At 45.8% G+C, this 18,784-nt stretch overlaps 1 protein-coding gene across 3 annotated transcripts in view; it reads right to left on the bottom strand.

Annotated features, from left to right (window-relative positions):
- Nucleotides 1-18,784, bottom strand: part of Stk4 (serine/threonine kinase 4) — an 81,412-nt gene continuing 62,628 nt past the window's right edge. For 2 of the 3 annotated variants that reach the window (XM_006499963.4, XM_030251913.1), the window contains one exon: nt 6-3,852. In XM_006499963.4, the coding sequence (XP_006500026.1) occupies nt 3,694-3,852 (159 nt within the window). In that variant the 3' untranslated portion in view covers nt 6-3,693. Of the gene's footprint in view, nt 3,853-18,784 lie in introns of all 3 variants that reach the window. The other variant, NM_021420.4, reaches the window with a different exon arrangement.

Here is an 18,784-nt window from a genome sequence, read left to right as displayed (position 1 = left end):
TGTGGTCTAAAGGACAGTTTATTTAACACAAGGGTGACAGGTGTTGGGGGAGAAATGAGGGGACAACTCTAACATAAAAGCACACAGGAAGTACCTCAAGTTAAGACCAAATGGCAGTGGAAGAAGCTATGTCTCACACATATACAAACAGCTGACCTCTATTATTTACATCCAAACCTTACAAAATAGCATTTCGAGTCAGCACTTACAGCCAGTGTTAATTAGTTTTTGTTACAAAAGATTAAAGCTACAAACTTCACATTTTTTTTTTAAATTTACATCAGCAACAGCATTTAAGATTTTTTTTTTCTCTCCAAGTTGGTCTGAGTGCAGGCTGGTGGAAGAGACACAAAGAACACGGATTCCAAAGACAATGCATGTAATTCTAATAAAAATACAAAAACAGTGCTTTAAAAAGGGTGGTGAGGGTGAGGGTGTAGTTTGAGCTGGAAAAACTTCCCCCAGAATAAAGGACAGCAATCTTTAGAGCCTGAAACTTAGGCTGGGAAGGCCAGTGGCATAAGAATGGGACTTGTCTGCTGGCATGACACTGAGGGACAGTTGTTACCGGAGCGTCAGTCCCATGTCTCTCAGAGCTACCAAGTTCCGGTAGAAAAGGGGCTGGGGGCTGTTGCGATTGGCCATTTCATCTCTGAGTAAGCTTAGTTCCTTTGTAATTTTCTGGGTATCTGTCCATTTCACTTAAGCTGGGGAATGTATTAGCAAGAAGCTGTTCATAATATTATTACTACTAGTCTCTGAGTGTCTGCAGGATCTGCAGTGATGTCATCTCTCTCATTCCTGACATTAGACAGGGGTACTGAGTTTTAAATGGTAAAATAAGAATCTGGCATTGTCAGGTGCTAGTCTACAGTGTAAGGAACTCAAGACCCAACTCCTGAGGCTTCCGATTACTACTCTGTTTATTCACACACCCAGCAACCTCTCTCACGTCCAGCCAGTCAAATTCTCGTCCAATCTACTGGGGAATGTAAAATCTTATATAAAATAAAAATGTATATAAAGGAAATAAAGATGGAAATGTGCTTCAAGCTTCTGAATGGGAGCAACACTACAATATGTTCAGAGAGTATGAGGTTTTGTTTGTTTGCTAGTAAGAAGATTTATGTGTGGCCTCCACATCTTGGAAGCAGAGAGTCCACTGCAAGCCTGAGCCACAAATGTTCAAGCTCTAGAGAAGTGAGACGGGGTTCCTTGGATTCGGTCCTCAAGGAAAGGACAGTTTGCTCCCTTCTGCCACCGAACAGCACATACGCCTCGCCAGGAATCCAAAACAGCCGGCTTCCGGCAAACGGCTGGTGAGCTGACCTGCCAGGCACCTGACTGTGGACCAAGCTGTGGGCGCAGTGCAGACATGCATGCCTGCCTGCAACCAAATAGACTCCAGATCTAGGTTCATGGCTGCAGAAGAGTCACAGGAAAGGCTATTTTCCTGTACACCCATCTTGCTTCAGAAGGGAGCTGTGGGCGTTTTCCTTGTCTGGCAAAGCCCAAAGCATTTTCCTTCAAGAGGAAAGAGCTCGAAGCTGGGCTATTAAGTAGCACAGCAAATGTTATGCAGGCCCTGTGTACTGGGTTTTAAAAGCTTTCTTGACTTGGGGACTAGACTATTAATTCACCTGGTTTCTAAGCTTTAAAAGAACATACCACTTAGACTTAAGTCTTCGTGAGAAGCCACGGTCACTTCATTCTAAGCATTTAGGACTTTGCTGTCCCTGTGACTACCAGCCCCACAGGATGATGTCATGCATCCCAATCCACAGTGTCATGGGAAGGAACCTTTCAAACGAAATTTCATCATGTGAGAAATAACTTAATAAGCCCAGGGAATCCCGATGAAACCTGTAGTACACCTAGGCCAGTGCCTGACACGTGCTTCCCAGGAAGTCCTAGCAGCCATTTATCATCTCAGCAAGATCCCCGAATTGTCCTAATTCTCTCTGTCACACAGTTACCTTATTGGCTAAGTCCTGCAGACCAGCTGCCTCTTGCATTTTTTAAAGCTTGCTTTAATTGCAAAGAACAGAATCTGGTCACAGAAGAGAACATCCCCTGCCACTTTATCGACTCTCAGGTTAGGGAGCAAAAGCAATTATGGAGTCGAATTTCAGAATGCTCAGGTGCAGCCCCATCAGGGCTCCCATCGGAGGGATGAAATGAGAAGAAATAATAGGGCGACTGGCTTCCCAGTTCCTTCTGACTGCAGTTTTGAGCCAAAGATGCGGGGATGACTCCGTAACTGTCTTCTGCAAAGTCCTCTACCCTGCTGCAGGCCCTCCATGAGAGACTGTCTGTCTCTGGGACACAGTAAGGAACCCACTAGTAGCTGGGACTGAATGACACGGCTCCTCTGGGGAGCCTTTCCATAGCAGCTCAGGTACCAAAGAGGCAAGGAAAGAGCAGGGGTTCCTGGGCCAACCTGATGTACAGTGGTAGCTTCATTCTCTCAGTGAAGAGGCTCTTGGTCCAGTGGTACAGGACAAATGCTCTGAATTCCAATCCCTACTTCTAGTCTACCCTGATTTGTGGTGTTGGTAATGTCACCTCTCCTCTGAGTCTCATTTTTCCACCTGGACAATACAATCAGACCTACTATGACTATGACAGTCCCTTCCCTACCATTCTGAATCCAACTAAGCCTTCTGGGAGTGAGCCTCAGTTGGGCATTAATTTACCCTTGCCAGAGCCTCCACAGTGAATGAAAAAATAAACAATCACGTATTTGGATGTGGACTATGGAAGCAATGCCCTTTACCCTGTATCTACGAAATGAAGAACAAATGCCGTGTGTGATTTTACCCAGGAACACTGAGATTTTCTGGACTGGATAGGGCCTGGTTTGCTGGAAAGTTCTTGAAAGCCTGTCCTTTCACAGATGTGTCTCCTCTTAAGGCACTGGGCAGTATCTTGGATGCGACTTTAGGCAGCTGGGAGGGTGGCGATGGATGAAAGGCGTTGAGACAGCAAAGGCTACTCTGCAAAGAGGGTGCAGGCGTCTCCTGGGAAAAGAGCAAACTCTCAAGTTCTCCACATTTTTTCCTGGCGTCACCGACAGCTTCCGAGGCCAGTGGGGACCATGGGAGGCTCGTCACTGTGGTGGCACAACCATCCCAAGACTAATTTCTCCATGCAACCCTGCAATGGGTGAAGCTGACGTCTGGGATTCAGTGACCACCTACGAGCCTCCCAGTGTCTTCTGCCCGCTTGCTGCACAGTACCATAATCTCACAGGAAAGAGGCAAAGTGTTTGAAACTGTACCTGTACAGAGACACCACCACAGAGTGGGGAATCTATTTATAATTTATATATATATATAATATATGCATATTTATAGATTTTTAAAAAGTCTTCCAGGGCGAGCAACCAAAAGCTATTACTAGAAGGAAAACAAAAAGAAACAATGTAAAAAATTTCCCAGCTATCACTGAACTAGGAGTCTCTGCTCCTGGGGTCTAGAATTCTGAGTTAAAAGCACCAATACAAACCCTTCAAGATACACCTTGCCAGTGTAAATGCACACACCAAATGGCACTGTGACTGCCAAGCAGCCCTTCCCACTGGCGCACATTCCTGAGTTCACAAAGGTGCTGTGGAGAGATGACAGAGCAGAAGTGCTGGCTAACAGACATGAGTCTAGCAACCCAGAAGCCACCAAGGCTGGGCTGGTGTTGTCAGAAGTTCTGTTGCCTCCTCTTCTTGGCTTCAATGGCATCCAGGATTGGCTGCCGCTTGGACCGGTACTTCTGCCGGATCTCTTCCATTTCCTGTTCCATCATGGGGTCGAGGGCCAAGAGCCTCTTCTGAAGGTCCTCCACAGTCCAGCTCTTGAGCTAGAAGAGAAGTGAGAAAAGTCACCACAATGTCTGAGCTGAGAATCCCAGTCTCCTCCAGCATCCAGAGGGAAAGTGGGCAGGAGGATAGTGTGATCAGTCAGAATCAAGGAGCAGCGGCTGCTAGCAAGAGCTAATTCCAATGACCACAACCACAGAGCTGTTGAGACCAGGCATCCCTGAAAAACTCTGAAGTACATATTCATCATATACAGTAACTCGCTGACTCCTACTTCTTACCTAGTCCATACAAGTTCAGAGACAGTGCTCATGCCTGTGTCTGGAACTTACCTTCAGTGCAGATGAGCCTCCCCCCCATACCCCAGAGTCCCACACAGCCATACTAACCCCCACTAACATTCACTAGGTTGAAACCAAGCATCTGTGTGGGTCATCTGCATGTGGCTCCTGACCATGCGGGTACAACCTTTGGCTGGCAAATCCTTGAAATTTCAACTAATCTTATACACAGAGAGAAAGGGACAACATATACATTAAAAATATGGCTAGTGCTGACACGCTGAGCTCTGGGAGCCAGACAGATTGACTCCATTAATATTCTTGAGAAAGGACAGGAGTGTTCCAGTGTCCCTATGCTACAGGGCACACAAGCCAGGGGAGAGTGACTAGATAACCTGCCTGGCATCTCCCAGGGAGCATGCGGCAGCATCAGAGGGTAACCAGCAGGATGGCTCCACAGCCCATGTGAGCCAGCTCTGCAGAAAGGCAGGCCAGCACAGCCCAGCCCTATGCAATAACTCAAGTTCCAAACAGGACTTTTGAAATGCCAGCAGATTGGCAAATTGTGGTCCCAGGCTGGAGTGGTAGCACACAGCTGCAACCCCAGCACTTTCCCCATAAGCTGTTTGTGTCTACGGAGGGAGCAGTGAAGGTTCACAGGAGTTCCGTTAAGAATGAAATGGAATCTGCGCCCCATGTGTGGTGTTGCTGACTTTACGAGGGCAGCCTGACTTGCAGAGCTGTGAGTGAATGCTAGCCTTGTGCACACTGGGTGGCGAGCGTCCCTGTTGCTCCTAGGAAGTCCAGTGTTCCTAGAACTCACAGGCTCGCCGGAGTCTCACAAGGGACCTGTTGTGCTCACATTTATAAACTACCACAGCCCTCAGTCAGCCCCTTCCTGAGGCCTCCACAGGGCCGCGTTAGAGACGCTGGGAGAAGGAGTTTCTTCCCACCCACCTTCCTCAGGGGGCAGGGTGTGAATGACTGCTACAGTGGCCTCCCTAGAAACGGTTTAGTGTGACCTGTCACCACAGGAATTTTCTTTGGCTGGTTTCAGGGAAGTTTTCCGAGAAGCAGAAAAAGCCTACCAGTTGAAGATGAAGGGTTCTTTGTAATGGAGAATGGGAAGACCTGAGGGTGTGGGGATGCTGGAAGGCTGAGCTGAATAAACTGTCTTTTTTCCAGGCTGTGGTTTATACCACCTTGGAGGTTGATGTTTTTGGCCCAGGGACACCCTGAAGACTGTCGCTTGCCTAGTCTTCCGTGTTTTCAATTCCTCTTCCAAGAGAAAACACCCTAAACCCAATACTGAATGTTACAGGTCGCTAAGAACTTAATCCTCAGATCACTGCCTGTACTGGCTGTGACACCCTGAAGAAGCAACTTCCCTCTCGAGCCTTAGTCTCCCTGAACACACAGACGGTCTAGTTCTTCCTCCCAGACTGGACTGTGAGAAGATTCAGAGGAGGACATGAGTGCCACGAAACACTGTTAGCTCAGGACTTCCTACAGTGCATGTCGGACAGGTAGTGAGCTCTGATTCAAGAAATGCTAGTGATCACTGCCATTGTTACTGATAATCTCCCATAACCAAGCTGTTCGTGAGTCTGCTGCTTTAAGTAGGATCCCACAAGTGAAAAACAACACAGCACCTATTTCACCTCTCTGTGCTAATAATACCTAAAACCTGAGAGTTCCCACAAGGTTCAACAACTTGGGGTTGTTTGACAAAAATGTTTCATCCACACATTATGGAATATTCACTGAACTCCGACTACAGGTCAATCACTACTGATAATTCACAAGACAATTAAGTGAACAAAACAACAGAAGTCATGGCCCCGGTGAGGCAACACAGGTAGTGACAAGCACAATAAGTCAGTAATAACCCTGTAAAGAGGATGTATGCTTTGAGAAAAGACAGAGGAGAGGGAGGGAGGGAGGACAGAAGGAAGGAAGGGAGGGAGGAACAAAAGAAGAAAGGCAGGCAGGCAGGGAGGCAGGGACCTGGAAAGCAGACTTCCTTGCATGAGGACAGAGGGTAATGTAAGCTGAGGAAAATGCACTACCTTCTCAGACTCTGCGGGAAGTGCGGCATCTTAGAGATGGGCCTCAAGCATGACTCCTCACCTGCCTTTCCAGCTGTTAACAAAATTCGCACCAAACAGCTGCCTAGTCTAAAGCTTCTTATGGGTTCCTAGTTTCTAAGCAGCTCTGTTATCCTTGATTCTAACCTGGGGTGACAGACATTCTCGTTCTAACTCTGCCACCTTAAATCTAAACAATGACTGCTCTTAGTCCTCTGGGGGTTTTTATGCCTTCCCCATTAGGACACAGCCAGTAGGGCAGGGCTGAGGATTTGATCACACCATGCAGATATAGATTTTTCTGACAAACAAGCTCAGACAATAGTTTTATGGCGCCAGATATAGCATTTCACCTTCCTGGTCCTTGGTGACATAAATAAATTTCAAATGGTTCAGTAAAATGTCTGTACAGTTTTGCTAAATAAAACCAGCATCCAAAGGATCAGATTCTCATATGAGCAATCCAGGAAGTCTGAATGGTTTTCAGCAGACAGGAGGAACTCAACGTGAGTATCCTTCTAGGTTTACATATGTTCTCTATGCTGTGACTGCCACTCATACCTAGAGCCCAGAATCTACTCCAGGAGAATCATCTAGCTCCAGTTGTACTGGCTATAGGACTCCCTGGTATGCTACAGGAGCTTGCAGCTTGCACTAAAGAGAGCTCTAGCTATCTACCTGCTTTCCTCCCCACCCCAGGAATGGACCGCCCCTCTCCTGGGAGCTCTTCCTTTCCCTTACAGCTCTCCTGCCCACAGCCCAGCCCTGTGGAGCTCATCTCTGGTGTGATTCAAGTTCATCAGGGTGGTTTCTGTCTCCAGTCCCCTCGTCCACACCACCACCAACCCACAGCAAAAGCACAACTGAAACCAGAGTAAAGCAGGTCTTACTATCTTTAAATCCAATTCTCCTACAAAGGCCTCACTCTTTACAACTCTTCCTTTGCTTGGTCTTTGGACATGTCACTTGTGAGTCTTCCAATAGTCACAAAGACCTTTGTCTCAGTGGCTGGTGCTCAGGTCACCCCCATCCTTCAGGTTTCCACTCAGATCCTCACACCTCAAATGTCACACAACTATTCTGACCAGATCATCTAGAGGGGCTCTGGTCATCACTTAATTTTAACATCACAATTCAATGAACTTGAATCAGAAGAGATCCATAAATGATTAAATACCTACATTAATTCTATAATGAGTCTGTTGAAGTACATAAAACTTAAGCCACTCAGCCCCTTCTGCCGGGACAATAGGATACTTTTGTAAAGTCCCATTTTCTATGTCACTCTGTGAGCAGGCAGAGGCTGCAGCACGTATGCGCCTCCTCATCAGAAGTGTGTCTTGTATGTTTACTCTCTTCACTTGTTTCTCTTCCTAGGATGAAAGTTCTCAGAGGGAAGGAAATGGCCTCACCTCATCTACTCCACTAAGCCTTGCCTGGCTGGAGGAATGACTAAATGAATGGGTCTTCATTGCTGTTGATAGCCTCCATTGATGAAGTCGCAGCGACACCAACCTTCCACCATGCGAGCCTTTATGCAGGGGGGTGGGGTTTGGGGGGGCAAACCTCATGCAAACTCTAACATCCTTGAAGACAAACCTCAGCTCAATGAACATTTATAGGCTTTCTGCTGATGGGAAGCAAGTATCCAGTCCCAGGTCAGCCATGTGTGAAGGGTGTGCCTCATGCAGTGTTGTTCCTCAGACAAAAAACAACTCCTACTATAACAGTATTCCTTGGATAAAATGAAATAATCAAGATATTAAGAAATGTGACCCTTCTAGACAAGAACTCAGTCGGCGCAGGCTCACTACTGAAGGTGAGAAGAGCTTCCTCACAGCAGGCTCTTGTTCTGAGAGCTCTTGCTTTAGATGGAGAACACAGAAAGTCTTTTGATCAAGGGCATCTAGAATTTCTGAGGCCCCCTGAAAGTCTCTCGGCACATCAGTCCAGGCTGATGGTAGACTGCGCTCACTGCAGTCTAACAATCACCCAAAGGCCACAAGCCGCTGCCTTTCCCAGCCTGGTGGTGTATGCTGTCTGTCCAAGGAGCTCTGAGCAAGTACCCTCTACAACCTAGTATAGGTACTGTTCATCTTGACAACTGGTCTCTGACATGTGTTCTTAAATCTGTTTTTAGTCTTAAAGTTCAGCCTGTTTAGTATGATACAACGTCACCTGATTACTGGACTCCTCGGGTATGCATGTAAAACATGCTAATTACCTTTAGCATAAGCACTGTACATTCATTTAGCCTATCTTTAGTCCTAGCAGGCACTAGGACTGCTCTCCTTTACAGAAGAGATCCATGCGGGTTAGGAGTGGGTACGTAGAGAGCTGGAGCGATGGCTCAGGAGTTAAGAGTGCCTACTGTTCTTGCAGGGGACCTGAGCTCAGCTCCCTTACCTGTAACCAGCTCTAAAGAGATCGGACACCTCTGCCTCTGAGAACGGCTCACTCACACTTGTAAAATGTAATCTTAAAGAAGAGCAGGTAGATAACTTGCCTGAGATGATACAGAACTGAGAGAAAGCTTGTTGTGAAGACGAGGCAGTGAACAGTGTGGGCGATCACAAGTCTGAATGGAACAGACGTTAAATACGTCACGTGGCCCTCACGCTGAAAACGCTGCTCCTAGTGCTGTCGTTGGGCTGTAGGCAAGTTACTCTACCTCTCTGGACCACTTTCCCATCTACAAAACTGTGCTTGGCTCTTTGCACAAAGTGCCTACTGTGTGATGTGCTGACGCAATGAAATACAACTGGCTGAACGTTTAAGTCCAATCAACCAACTGTACTGGCAGCTTTACCAGGTCAGGAACACTGCTGCCAAGGCGAATGAAGAGTGGAACTCCCGCCAGAGGGGGGACTATTGGGTCAAGGGTAGTAAGTGGCTTTGAGCTCTGTCCTCTGTAGCTCTACAGTAACGGGCATGTTATCTAGTGTGTGCACCAGAGGATGACAGTATGTGTTCTACAAGAGCACTGGATGTAAGTATTGGCAAGGTACACACAGTAAAGCTGAGAACACGCCAGAACAAGTGCACAGGTCAGGTAGGAGCTACTGCCTCCAACTCCTTGGGGAAAGGAGGAAGTAGATAATCTAAATAGTGGCTACAGCTGAACTACAATGCACCACCCGGCCCTCAACAAAAGCTCCAGTGACGCTCTTCCAATGAAGAGTGTATGAGAATAACACCTAGCCTAGCTTGAATCAACACAGACAGTGTAAACTAAACACCTAAGAACGCACAGCAGAGCTTCCCTGCCTCCACAGCAAGCCCCACAGTGTGCAAACCTAGCCATAGACAAGACACAGGGGTCAAGGCTGTTAAACTCTTTTCTTCTCTAAACTCTCACCTTGATGGTACACTGTGCACACAGTATCAAGAGATGTGTATTTCATACGCATCACACCTGAGCACTCCAACAGAACTTGCTCCTTACATGAAATGTAACAATCTTAATGAAAGGTTTCTCTGATTCAAATAACAGTCCTGGAAAATCAAGTTCCATCAGGCCCTAGAAAACCTCCCTCATGCCATGCGTGGTAGCCTGTGCTCACAATCCTAATTCTTGGTAGCGTAAGGCAGGAGAATCTAGAAGAGGAGGCCAGCTTGGGCTACGCAGCAAGACTATCTTAAGGATGGGGTGTGAGGGGCTGAGTATGGTAGCACACATATAGGCTTCCAGCACTTAGGAGGCAGAGGCAGGAGGATGGAGTCTGAGGTCAGCCTGACTTATACAGTGATATAAATAAAAATGACTAAAGAAATGAAAGACTTGGGGACTTCCAAGGTCTATGAAAACACTGACCTCTGTGCCCCAATACTTATGCTAACTCCACCCTCTGTAGAGGGTTGTCCACCCAGCCTTCCAGCCCTGGCTCCGACTTCTCTCTGGCCCCTAATACCTTTCTTTGCTAATTTAAGAACTGTCTGAGAGTCAGGAGAGCCAAGGTATTCTCCAGCCACCAGAAAAGAGTTCTTAATAAAAACGGAATCAGGAAATCTGCCCTTCCATTTTAAATCTCTATGTGAAAGCAACACCCATGTCCTACTGGGTTCTCTCAGACACAGGGCAGTTCACAGAGGTTTTAAAAGTATATAATCGATAAATACATAAGGACAATATATGTTCATTAAATAACACTATATCAATTACTCAAAATGGACCCGTGTGTTCTAAGACCAAAACGAACAGCTCATCCAGTGTCCTGCTTACACTGACACTGCAAGGAGAACCTCCCTGGCCTGGGCTTCATCTCCACGGGAGCACACGTGTCTACCATCTGCAGACCAAGCTTTGACACCTAGCACCACAAAGCCAAGACTGACTCCAGTCCTGTTTGCTAGCTTTGCTCTGTAAGGAAAACTCTAATTTAAGAGTAGCTCTAAATTGATACACAGGTTTCCTATTAAGAAGGTCCGTGATATTAATCTTTCAGAAGACAGGGAGACCTAAAACTCCAAGTACACCACGCTGTTTTAATGCAGCTTAATAATTTAAGAAAAGAGTTGGCTAATCGCATAAAAATCCCTGTGTGCTGTGGCTTCTGTGTACTTTCTTGAGCTGGAAATTTCCAAGAGAGTAGGAAGGTCGGACTTTCTTCTCTTATCCTAACTCCGCCCTCTGAGAGAAGGTCAGACTTTCCTCTCTCTTCCCGTCACATAAAAGAAGCCAGAGAATCCTGTGCAAAGTCGGAGCGTTAACAGCAAACTGAGGTTTGACGTGGTGGTACACACCTGTAGTCAGAAGCATTTGGGAGGCCGAGGCAGGAGGATTAAAGTTCTAGGTAAGCCTGGGCACAAAGGATCTCTCAAAAACTCACAGCCACTATCAACATACACACACACACACACACACACACACACACACAAACACTCTCTCAAAAACTCACAGCCACTATCAACACACACACACACCAAATTAGTTTTTGAAAAACATGCATTTTTAATAAACATGGTCTGAAAGGCAACTTTAGACAAAGTCAGGTCCAACTTTACACACAATGGATAAAAACTGCTTGCAGAAAACTAGTGAAAAGGAAAAACAAACCAAACAAAACCCAGCTTGCACTGCGCCCTGTGATCTGTGACCGTGTCCTTGGTAACCTGAGGCTCCACACTCCATGTTCATATGCCCTCTTGTAAGTGGTCTGACTGCAGACTGCACGTGTGCATTTGTCACTGCCTATGACTTAGCGTTTCTTCTGTGGAGAAGAAGAAACGGTTTAATTGGACCTAAATGATTCTATTCATATACCTTAGAAACGGCACATTCACAGACAAAAGCCAGGTCATGGGAAACTTCAGGGTGACTTAATTATGGTTATTTATAAAACTGTACATATCAGTCAAAGCTCATCAACCTTGTACATAATGGAAGCAAATTTTATATTATGTAAATTAAAACTCAATAAACCTGACTTTACAAGACAAATACCTACATATCAAAAATTGCCAGTTGTAAGGTAATGTAAGGGCATTTACAGCCTTACATGTGTGTACTAAAAAGGAAAGAGCGACTCTATGGTTGTCTATATTATTTCTGCAGTTGCCAGGCCTGAGTGGAGAGCCTTGTACAGGCTCGGTGAAGGTTCTACCATGGAGCTGAAAGCCCAGAACTAATGCCAATGCATTAAAGACTTAAGACAAAACCAACATTTCACAGGGGCAAAACCCAATTCACCCAGAATGAAACAAGAATACGGACTGGAAGTCTGAGAACACTGACAGAGCTGATGAGCTAGACTTTATAATGTCCTCAAACGAGAGTTACTGACACGGCCAGGACAGACAGACAGACAGGGCATCACACAGCAAGGTGTTTTCTCTGCACGCTGGAAACGTTAACCCCTAACTGCCAGTACTGGCAATATGACTAAGGATTGACCATGAAAGAAGTCAAGAGCCACCATGGGCCCCAGCTCTTGCCACGGTGCTAATGCTGTGATTCTCAGCAAATCAAGCAAAATGACCAGAGCAGACCTACATACATACAAGACCAAGGCACACAAAAGAGAAAGCATCTAAACTGCAAGTAGGAACCAGCATTACTTGATGAGGAGGCAAGATTCAAGGATCTAGCTATATGGTAATTCTTTTAAGACGAGGTCTTACTAGGTAGCCAAGGCCAGCCTCCAACTTTCAGGACCCCTCCCCTTCTTCAGTCTCCCAAAGTGCTAGGATCATAGCTGGGCAGCCAGCTGCTGTACAGTATAACAGGAGCCACCTTAACATCCATCGGCTGTCAACATGGCTGGCATGTAGCACACTTCTGCACACATGTTCCTTTCATTCGATCATCACTTACAGCTAACGTGTAATGTGACTATAGATAGGGAATCTGAGGTGTCAGGAGTCACATAATTAATCCTCGTTTTCAAGGTTACAATCAGCAAGCATCAGCGAAGACTAAAACCAGATCTGCTTCTGGTTAAGTCTGCAGTTTCAATGAAATCAGAACCCAGAGTCTCTTGGGACGGACTTAACTCTCACCACCTCAGGAGAACCAACAACAGGCTTGTTCTGAGCAGCATTGGAATATAGGAGTACGCGTGAGCTTCCAGCCTCGGTTGGACTATAAGAGTATGCGTGAGCTGCCAGCCTTGGTTGCCACAGGGAGACAGCAAAGTGGCCTTCAGAGGGCCTTGTAGGACCCACCCTGCAGACTTGTCTGCAGTTCTTAGGATCTATTTCGGAGCTAGTCTGGACTCAGATATCTAGCTGACTAAGTGTTTGAGATTAAAACTATCCTTTAACATCAGAGAATGAAAGGAGCCAGGCAGTCTTGGATCAGGCAGTCTCAGACCCCAGCAGAGCAAATGAAAACAGCCTCAAGCTGGAGCAATGTTGTTTTGTGCTTTCTGTTTAGTGTATGTTTTGTTTTATTTTTGTTGTGTGTTTCAAGTGACCCTTGGGGACACAAACCACAGCATTTAAGTTTTGTTTTCAATGCCACCTCAGTAACTGCTATAAGCTGAGCTCAGATCTGATACTGCAATCACAGCAGAAGCAGGCGGCTGTGGGTTCTGAGACAAAGACGCCATTCACTGGCCGTGCAGATTCTCAGTGTATCTGCACAGCAGCTTTCCCTGGCGAGCCTGACGCGTGTCTTTCGGATTGCTATTTCTGGCCACGTTTCTGAAAGTAAGGAGCACAAGATCTCACTAGATTCCACGGTACAAGTGAGCCCAGTCTCAGCGTACTTTAAAACTGGCTCTACAGAAAACAGACAAGAAGTTGAAACAAAACAGTGTGTCCTGTGAGGACACATTTAGAAGAGTCTTCCCACCTCCTAGTGAGGACACAGTGGCATGTGGCATTTACCCAGGCCAGCTCCTGGGCATTCACTTGGCACCACCAGGCCAGAGACCTAAATACAACTCAGTCTCCTTCACCTTTCTTCTAGCCCAGGAGTGTAAGGAGAAGAAACCTCTCCAAAAAGATTGAAACCTAAATAAACACCAGACGACCAGAGAGCTGGCGGGAAGGATACCCTGGCTACTTCACATACTTAGCTGAGGGAGGAGGTGTCCTACAAATGAAAGTACAAAGACTCAACCCGAGGCAGCTCTCTGGTAGTCAAGGATTCCTGGCTTGATAAATTGGAATAATCTCAACTAACCCAAAAGGCCAAATACACTGACTGATTAGGTCAACTAAATTATACACTGCAATGGCTATTATATGACCATAAGCAAGTATTTTAAGCCAGGAATGGTGGTAGCTACCTATAACAACAACAATAAAAGGGAAGTTGAGGCAGGAAGACCATGAATTTTGAAGTATAGCCTAGGCTATACTGCTAAACTTTATCTCAAAAAATATTTTTAAAAAGGCCTGACTACGGGGCTGGCAGAGGCTCAGCAGTACTGTTCTTCCAGAGGAGCTGAGCTCAGCTCCAAGCACCCACAGCAGGTGGCCCCCATGTGTCAGGAACTCCAGTTCCAGGGAGACCCAATCAACATCACTGGCCTCCGCTGGTACCTGTACTCACGCTCACACATCCACGTACATAACTAAAACCAGTAATTTACTAAAGATGGTTCTGCAAAGATTTTTAAATATACAATGAAACAGGCTATGTTAGATGACAAAATTAAAACTATAGGCAGAAAGATTTCAGCTGTGTAAGACTGAAACTTACATATAAGCATAGAAAACTGGACGGAAGCACATCAAAATAAAGAAATTGTTGCTTGAGAGTGATAAATAGCAAGACATCTTTAAGTTTTTCTAGAATCTCTAAACTTTCTGAAATGCGCATAAAGCATTCTTTCTACAGCTGGAGTAGAGGCTGTATAATCCCCAAGAAGACCAAAGCAACACCGGAAACCAAGAAAGAAAATAACATTTATTAAATGCTTAATATAGGCAGGGGCACCTATATATTTTATACACATTTCATCACGTTGTACTCACCAACTCCTTCAGAAAAGTGTAATATGGGGTGGGGGTTGGTGTGGGGGTGAGGGTGGGTGTGGGTGTGGAGGGTAGTTGTGAGCTGCCTGATGTGAGTGCTGGCGATCAACCCTGGGTCAGAAGAGTTCCCATCCACTCAGCCGTCTTTCTAGTCTGTTCAGCAGATAAGGAAATCTGGTGGTGAAATGGATGCAAAGGCTGACAGAGAGACTCCCATGGCTCTCTCTACTGCATGTACTGACCCTTTGACCTCACTGGTACAACACAGTTCCTTTACTGGTAAAACTGATTTTGAATGGTGCTATAACTCAGGAGTCTGGGTACAAGGGGCAAATCTGCAAAAGTCTAGAGCAGTGGTCCTCAACCTTCCCAATGCTGTGGCCCTTTACCACAGCTCCTCATGCTGCGGTGACCCCAACCATAACATTATTTGGTTGCTGCTGCCTAACTATAATTTTGCTACTGTTACAACATTGTAATGTAAATATCTGGTATGCAGGATATCGGATGTGTGACACTCCCTTCCCCTACAGAGGGCGTGACTCACAGGTTGAGAACTACTGTCCTAGACACTCAGGGAAGTTGTCAGACTGGAACTAAACATACTTCTTACCGAACAACAAACCAGACCAGGCATTGCTGGTGAAAGCACATCAGCACCACAGACTCAACCACAGCAGATGTCGCGATACAAGAAAAGACAAGAATCAACTGACAGGGAAGACCCCGGGTATCTACTCATCAGAGTGCCAAGGAAACAGACATCTACAGACCCGGTTACGAGCTCCAGGACTAGGCAACTGTACCAAATGTGCCCTCCAAATGGTCCCTGACAACGGGACAAGCAGCACAGTGACTAGGAGAGCTTAAGAGAAAAATTAAAAGCCCCACACGCACAGCCAAAGTGTGCCTGCAGCAGCCGAGAGCCTCCTCACTTTCCTTCAGCTCAGAGCCTTCTGGTCAGAAATGATCAATTTTGCTTGGCAGAAAGGCATCAAGACATAGAAGAAATGCTTTGAATCAAGTTCTGTAGAATCAGCCCGTTTGAGATGCACTGAAGTCAAGGCCAAAATCAATATGTGTTTCACAGTTCTTTTGGAGGCTTTTTAAGACAGGAATACTGAAACTCCAAGTCTCAAGTAGAAACTTTCTCTCTGTAGAAACAAGCCACATTTAGATGCAGATACCTCTAAATTAACCACTCATTCTGAAAATCCTTAGCTGTCAGCAAAAGAAGCTAAGAAAGATTTGAATCTGGGTGGCTACCTTACAATTTACACCAAGACAAATTGCAAATGGATTACATATTGGAAGAAAAAAAATAAAACAAAGCAGAGATTAATATTTTTATAGTCTTAGGATATAAAATATTTTTGTAAATGAGATGGCATTCTACAAACTGAAGTTAATAAATCAAAATACAGAAATTTAAAATGTCTGAATAGTTAGATACTATATGTAAATAAAGCTTTTAAAACTGCAAAGAGGAGCCGGGTGTGGGGTGCACAACTTTAATTCTATCACTAGGGAGGCAGAGACAGGAGGATTTCTGAGTTCGAAGCCAGCCTGGTCTACAAAGTGAGTTCCAGGACAGCCAGGGCTATACAGAGAAACCGTCTCGAAAAAACGAAAAACAAAAAGCAAAACAACAACAACAACAACAAAAACCCAAAAAACCAATCTTAAAAAAAAAAAGCAACCCTGCAAAGAGGGCTGGAGAGCTAATTCAGTGAAGCCCACAGAAAGGGGAGGAAGAACTATAGGACTCAGAGGGTCAAGGACACCAGGAAAACACAGCCCCCAGAATCACCTATGCAAGGCTCACCAGGACTCAGAGTCTTGAGTGACAACCACCGCATCCCATGGCCTTTTCCTGGATCTTCCCAGGGGATCCGGGGAAGGACAGAGATGGGGAGGAAGCTGTGGCCGGATGTACCGTATGAGAAGAATTAATAAAAAATAATATTCAAAATGTAGAAGCCTGGGGGGGGAGGGGGGACTTTTGGGATAGCATTGGAAATGTAATTGAGGAAAATACGTAATAAAAAAAATATATTAAAAAAAATGTAGAAGCCAACCAACACACTCCTAACTTGGGGCTTTATTGAATCATGAGTCACGAACACAAATGTTTTTAGCATCTAGCACAAGCTGGACAGGGGTATCAGTTTTATAGGAATAACTCTGACACACACTTTTAAGAGACACACAGGAGGTATGTTTGTGGTGTAACAGAGCTCATTTTAGTAATGCAAGCTACACATATCCAATGTGCAGTGGCCCAACTAGCTCTTCCTCCTAAGTCCCATGCCCCTGGGTATGGAGGTATCATCGATAGCCCTGGGCCAAGGCTGCCTGCTCTGTTCTAGCCTTGGAGGAGCCTTACTCTGGGATGATGCTCACCTATGTATTCTCCCACAGGAGCTTATTGACATGGTACCAAGACCCCGAGGACTGCACCAGAAAGCTACAAGTCAGGGAATGCAGAGTAGACCAGACTGTCTGTTTGGTTTTCATCTTTCCACAGGAACACCCCAGTGAGCCAGGAGGAGAGGCAGTAAGATTAGAAAAAGGTAATGTCTGTGTCTCACAGAGCTTCTACACACCTCCACATACAACTCACACACTGACCAAACACCACGAACCCAAACACCGTGCATGGCTCCCTTATTAAACATTCCTTCAGCAATAAACCCTGGGCACCTGGTTTTCTCATTAACTGGGCTGGCTCAGGAAAGGATGCCACAGATAATGTGACAGGTTGTGTATGGTATTTTTACTGCAAGACGTTAATTCATCCCAGGAACTATCTTAAATTAATCCTAGAACGGCTGCAGTTTGTGATTAGAGCCTCAGCAGCTCTTCCAAAAGTGGAAAACCTCCACTGAGTCTGGAACGGAGCCTTTCTCCACAATGCGTGAGAACAGCCTTTGTTCCCTGGTGCATCTGGGAAGAGCACTTGGGAGGGGTAACAAATGTCCCAACTGCACTCATTTTAAACACCGCTCCTCATAAGATATTTTAAACTCAAACTACACACAGCCATGTGTGAAGGCCATAAAATCCTAGAATAGTTTCTGCCACAATTTTTCTAAATAAAGAGCAGTTGGGAGTGTGGTGAGTCTGTAAAGAGAACACGAGTCTGCTCTTTCTCAGTAACCAGCCACCTCAGCATCCCAGGTTGTACAAGAGCCGAGACACAACAAACAGGGCCATTCTGCGGCCCTGCCCCACCGGCTCTCATAGCGTCCCGGAGGAAGAGCAGCAGGGAGCCAGTGTGTCAACCAGGCTGACTGACACCTAGCCCTCGGAACATGAGTGGCAGAATTCGGCTTTCTTGAAAGTGCTTCAGAGTGAGTCTGAACTCCCACAAGGGCTCCCAGCAAAACTGGCGAGGCATAGCAGAGCCTCCTTCTGCCTCTGTTTCGGGGCAGCTCACCTCTTTCCACCTTTTTATTGGTTCATTTATTTTCCCTACCTTAGGTACTAAACATGTACATCACATTTACTAAATGAACACTCTGCGAAGTACTTGAAAGGCATTTTTAAGTTTAACATTCTCACTAACCCCGAGGCAAACACAGCCAGGAGATTCACTCCACAGTAAGCGGCTGGCCGCAGTTGCAGACCTCAGAGAGTGAGCACAGACATCTACCTGCTTTTGCTCAGTTGTCCCGACGCTGCTGTTAAGAACCTGTGAACCCTAAGCATCTCTCTCACACGCCACATCCAGTTCTTCTGTACACAGCAGCTCCATTTTAAAGACGAGCAGAGAGTGGGAGCCCGAGAGCCCCTCCAGAACCCCACAGCTAGGAAGGTCTGCCAGGCCTGCCCCTGCCTCCTAGCCCACTGCTCTCCTTACACGTAAGCCTGAACTGTGAAGACAAACCCACATATTAATAATACTTTCTAAATGTTTAATATACATCCCAGCACTGCAGCTCCAATCACTGTGCTCTGCTAAGGTTTTACCAAAAATGAGGGGGGAAAAAAAACCCTGTTCCGCACTTGTCATATTTATACTCTAATTAACGCAGTCCCATAAACACAGGAGGAAAGCTATCACAGAGTGAAAATCTCAAAAAATATGCAGTTCTGCAAAGAATGTATAAATGGGCTAAAATGACAGTATTAAAAACCACAATCTGAACACTCATGTGCTGTGGCTTTTTGCCAAAGCA

This window comes from Mus musculus, chromosome 2 (assembly GCF_000001635.26).
Source record: "Mus musculus strain C57BL/6J chromosome 2, GRCm38.p6 C57BL/6J".
In the NCBI taxonomy this organism is placed as follows: Eukaryota; Metazoa; Chordata; class Mammalia; order Rodentia; family Muridae; genus Mus; species Mus musculus.
The sequence above is the reverse complement of the archived record's forward strand: the minus strand, read 5'-3'. Positions and strand labels throughout refer to the sequence as shown.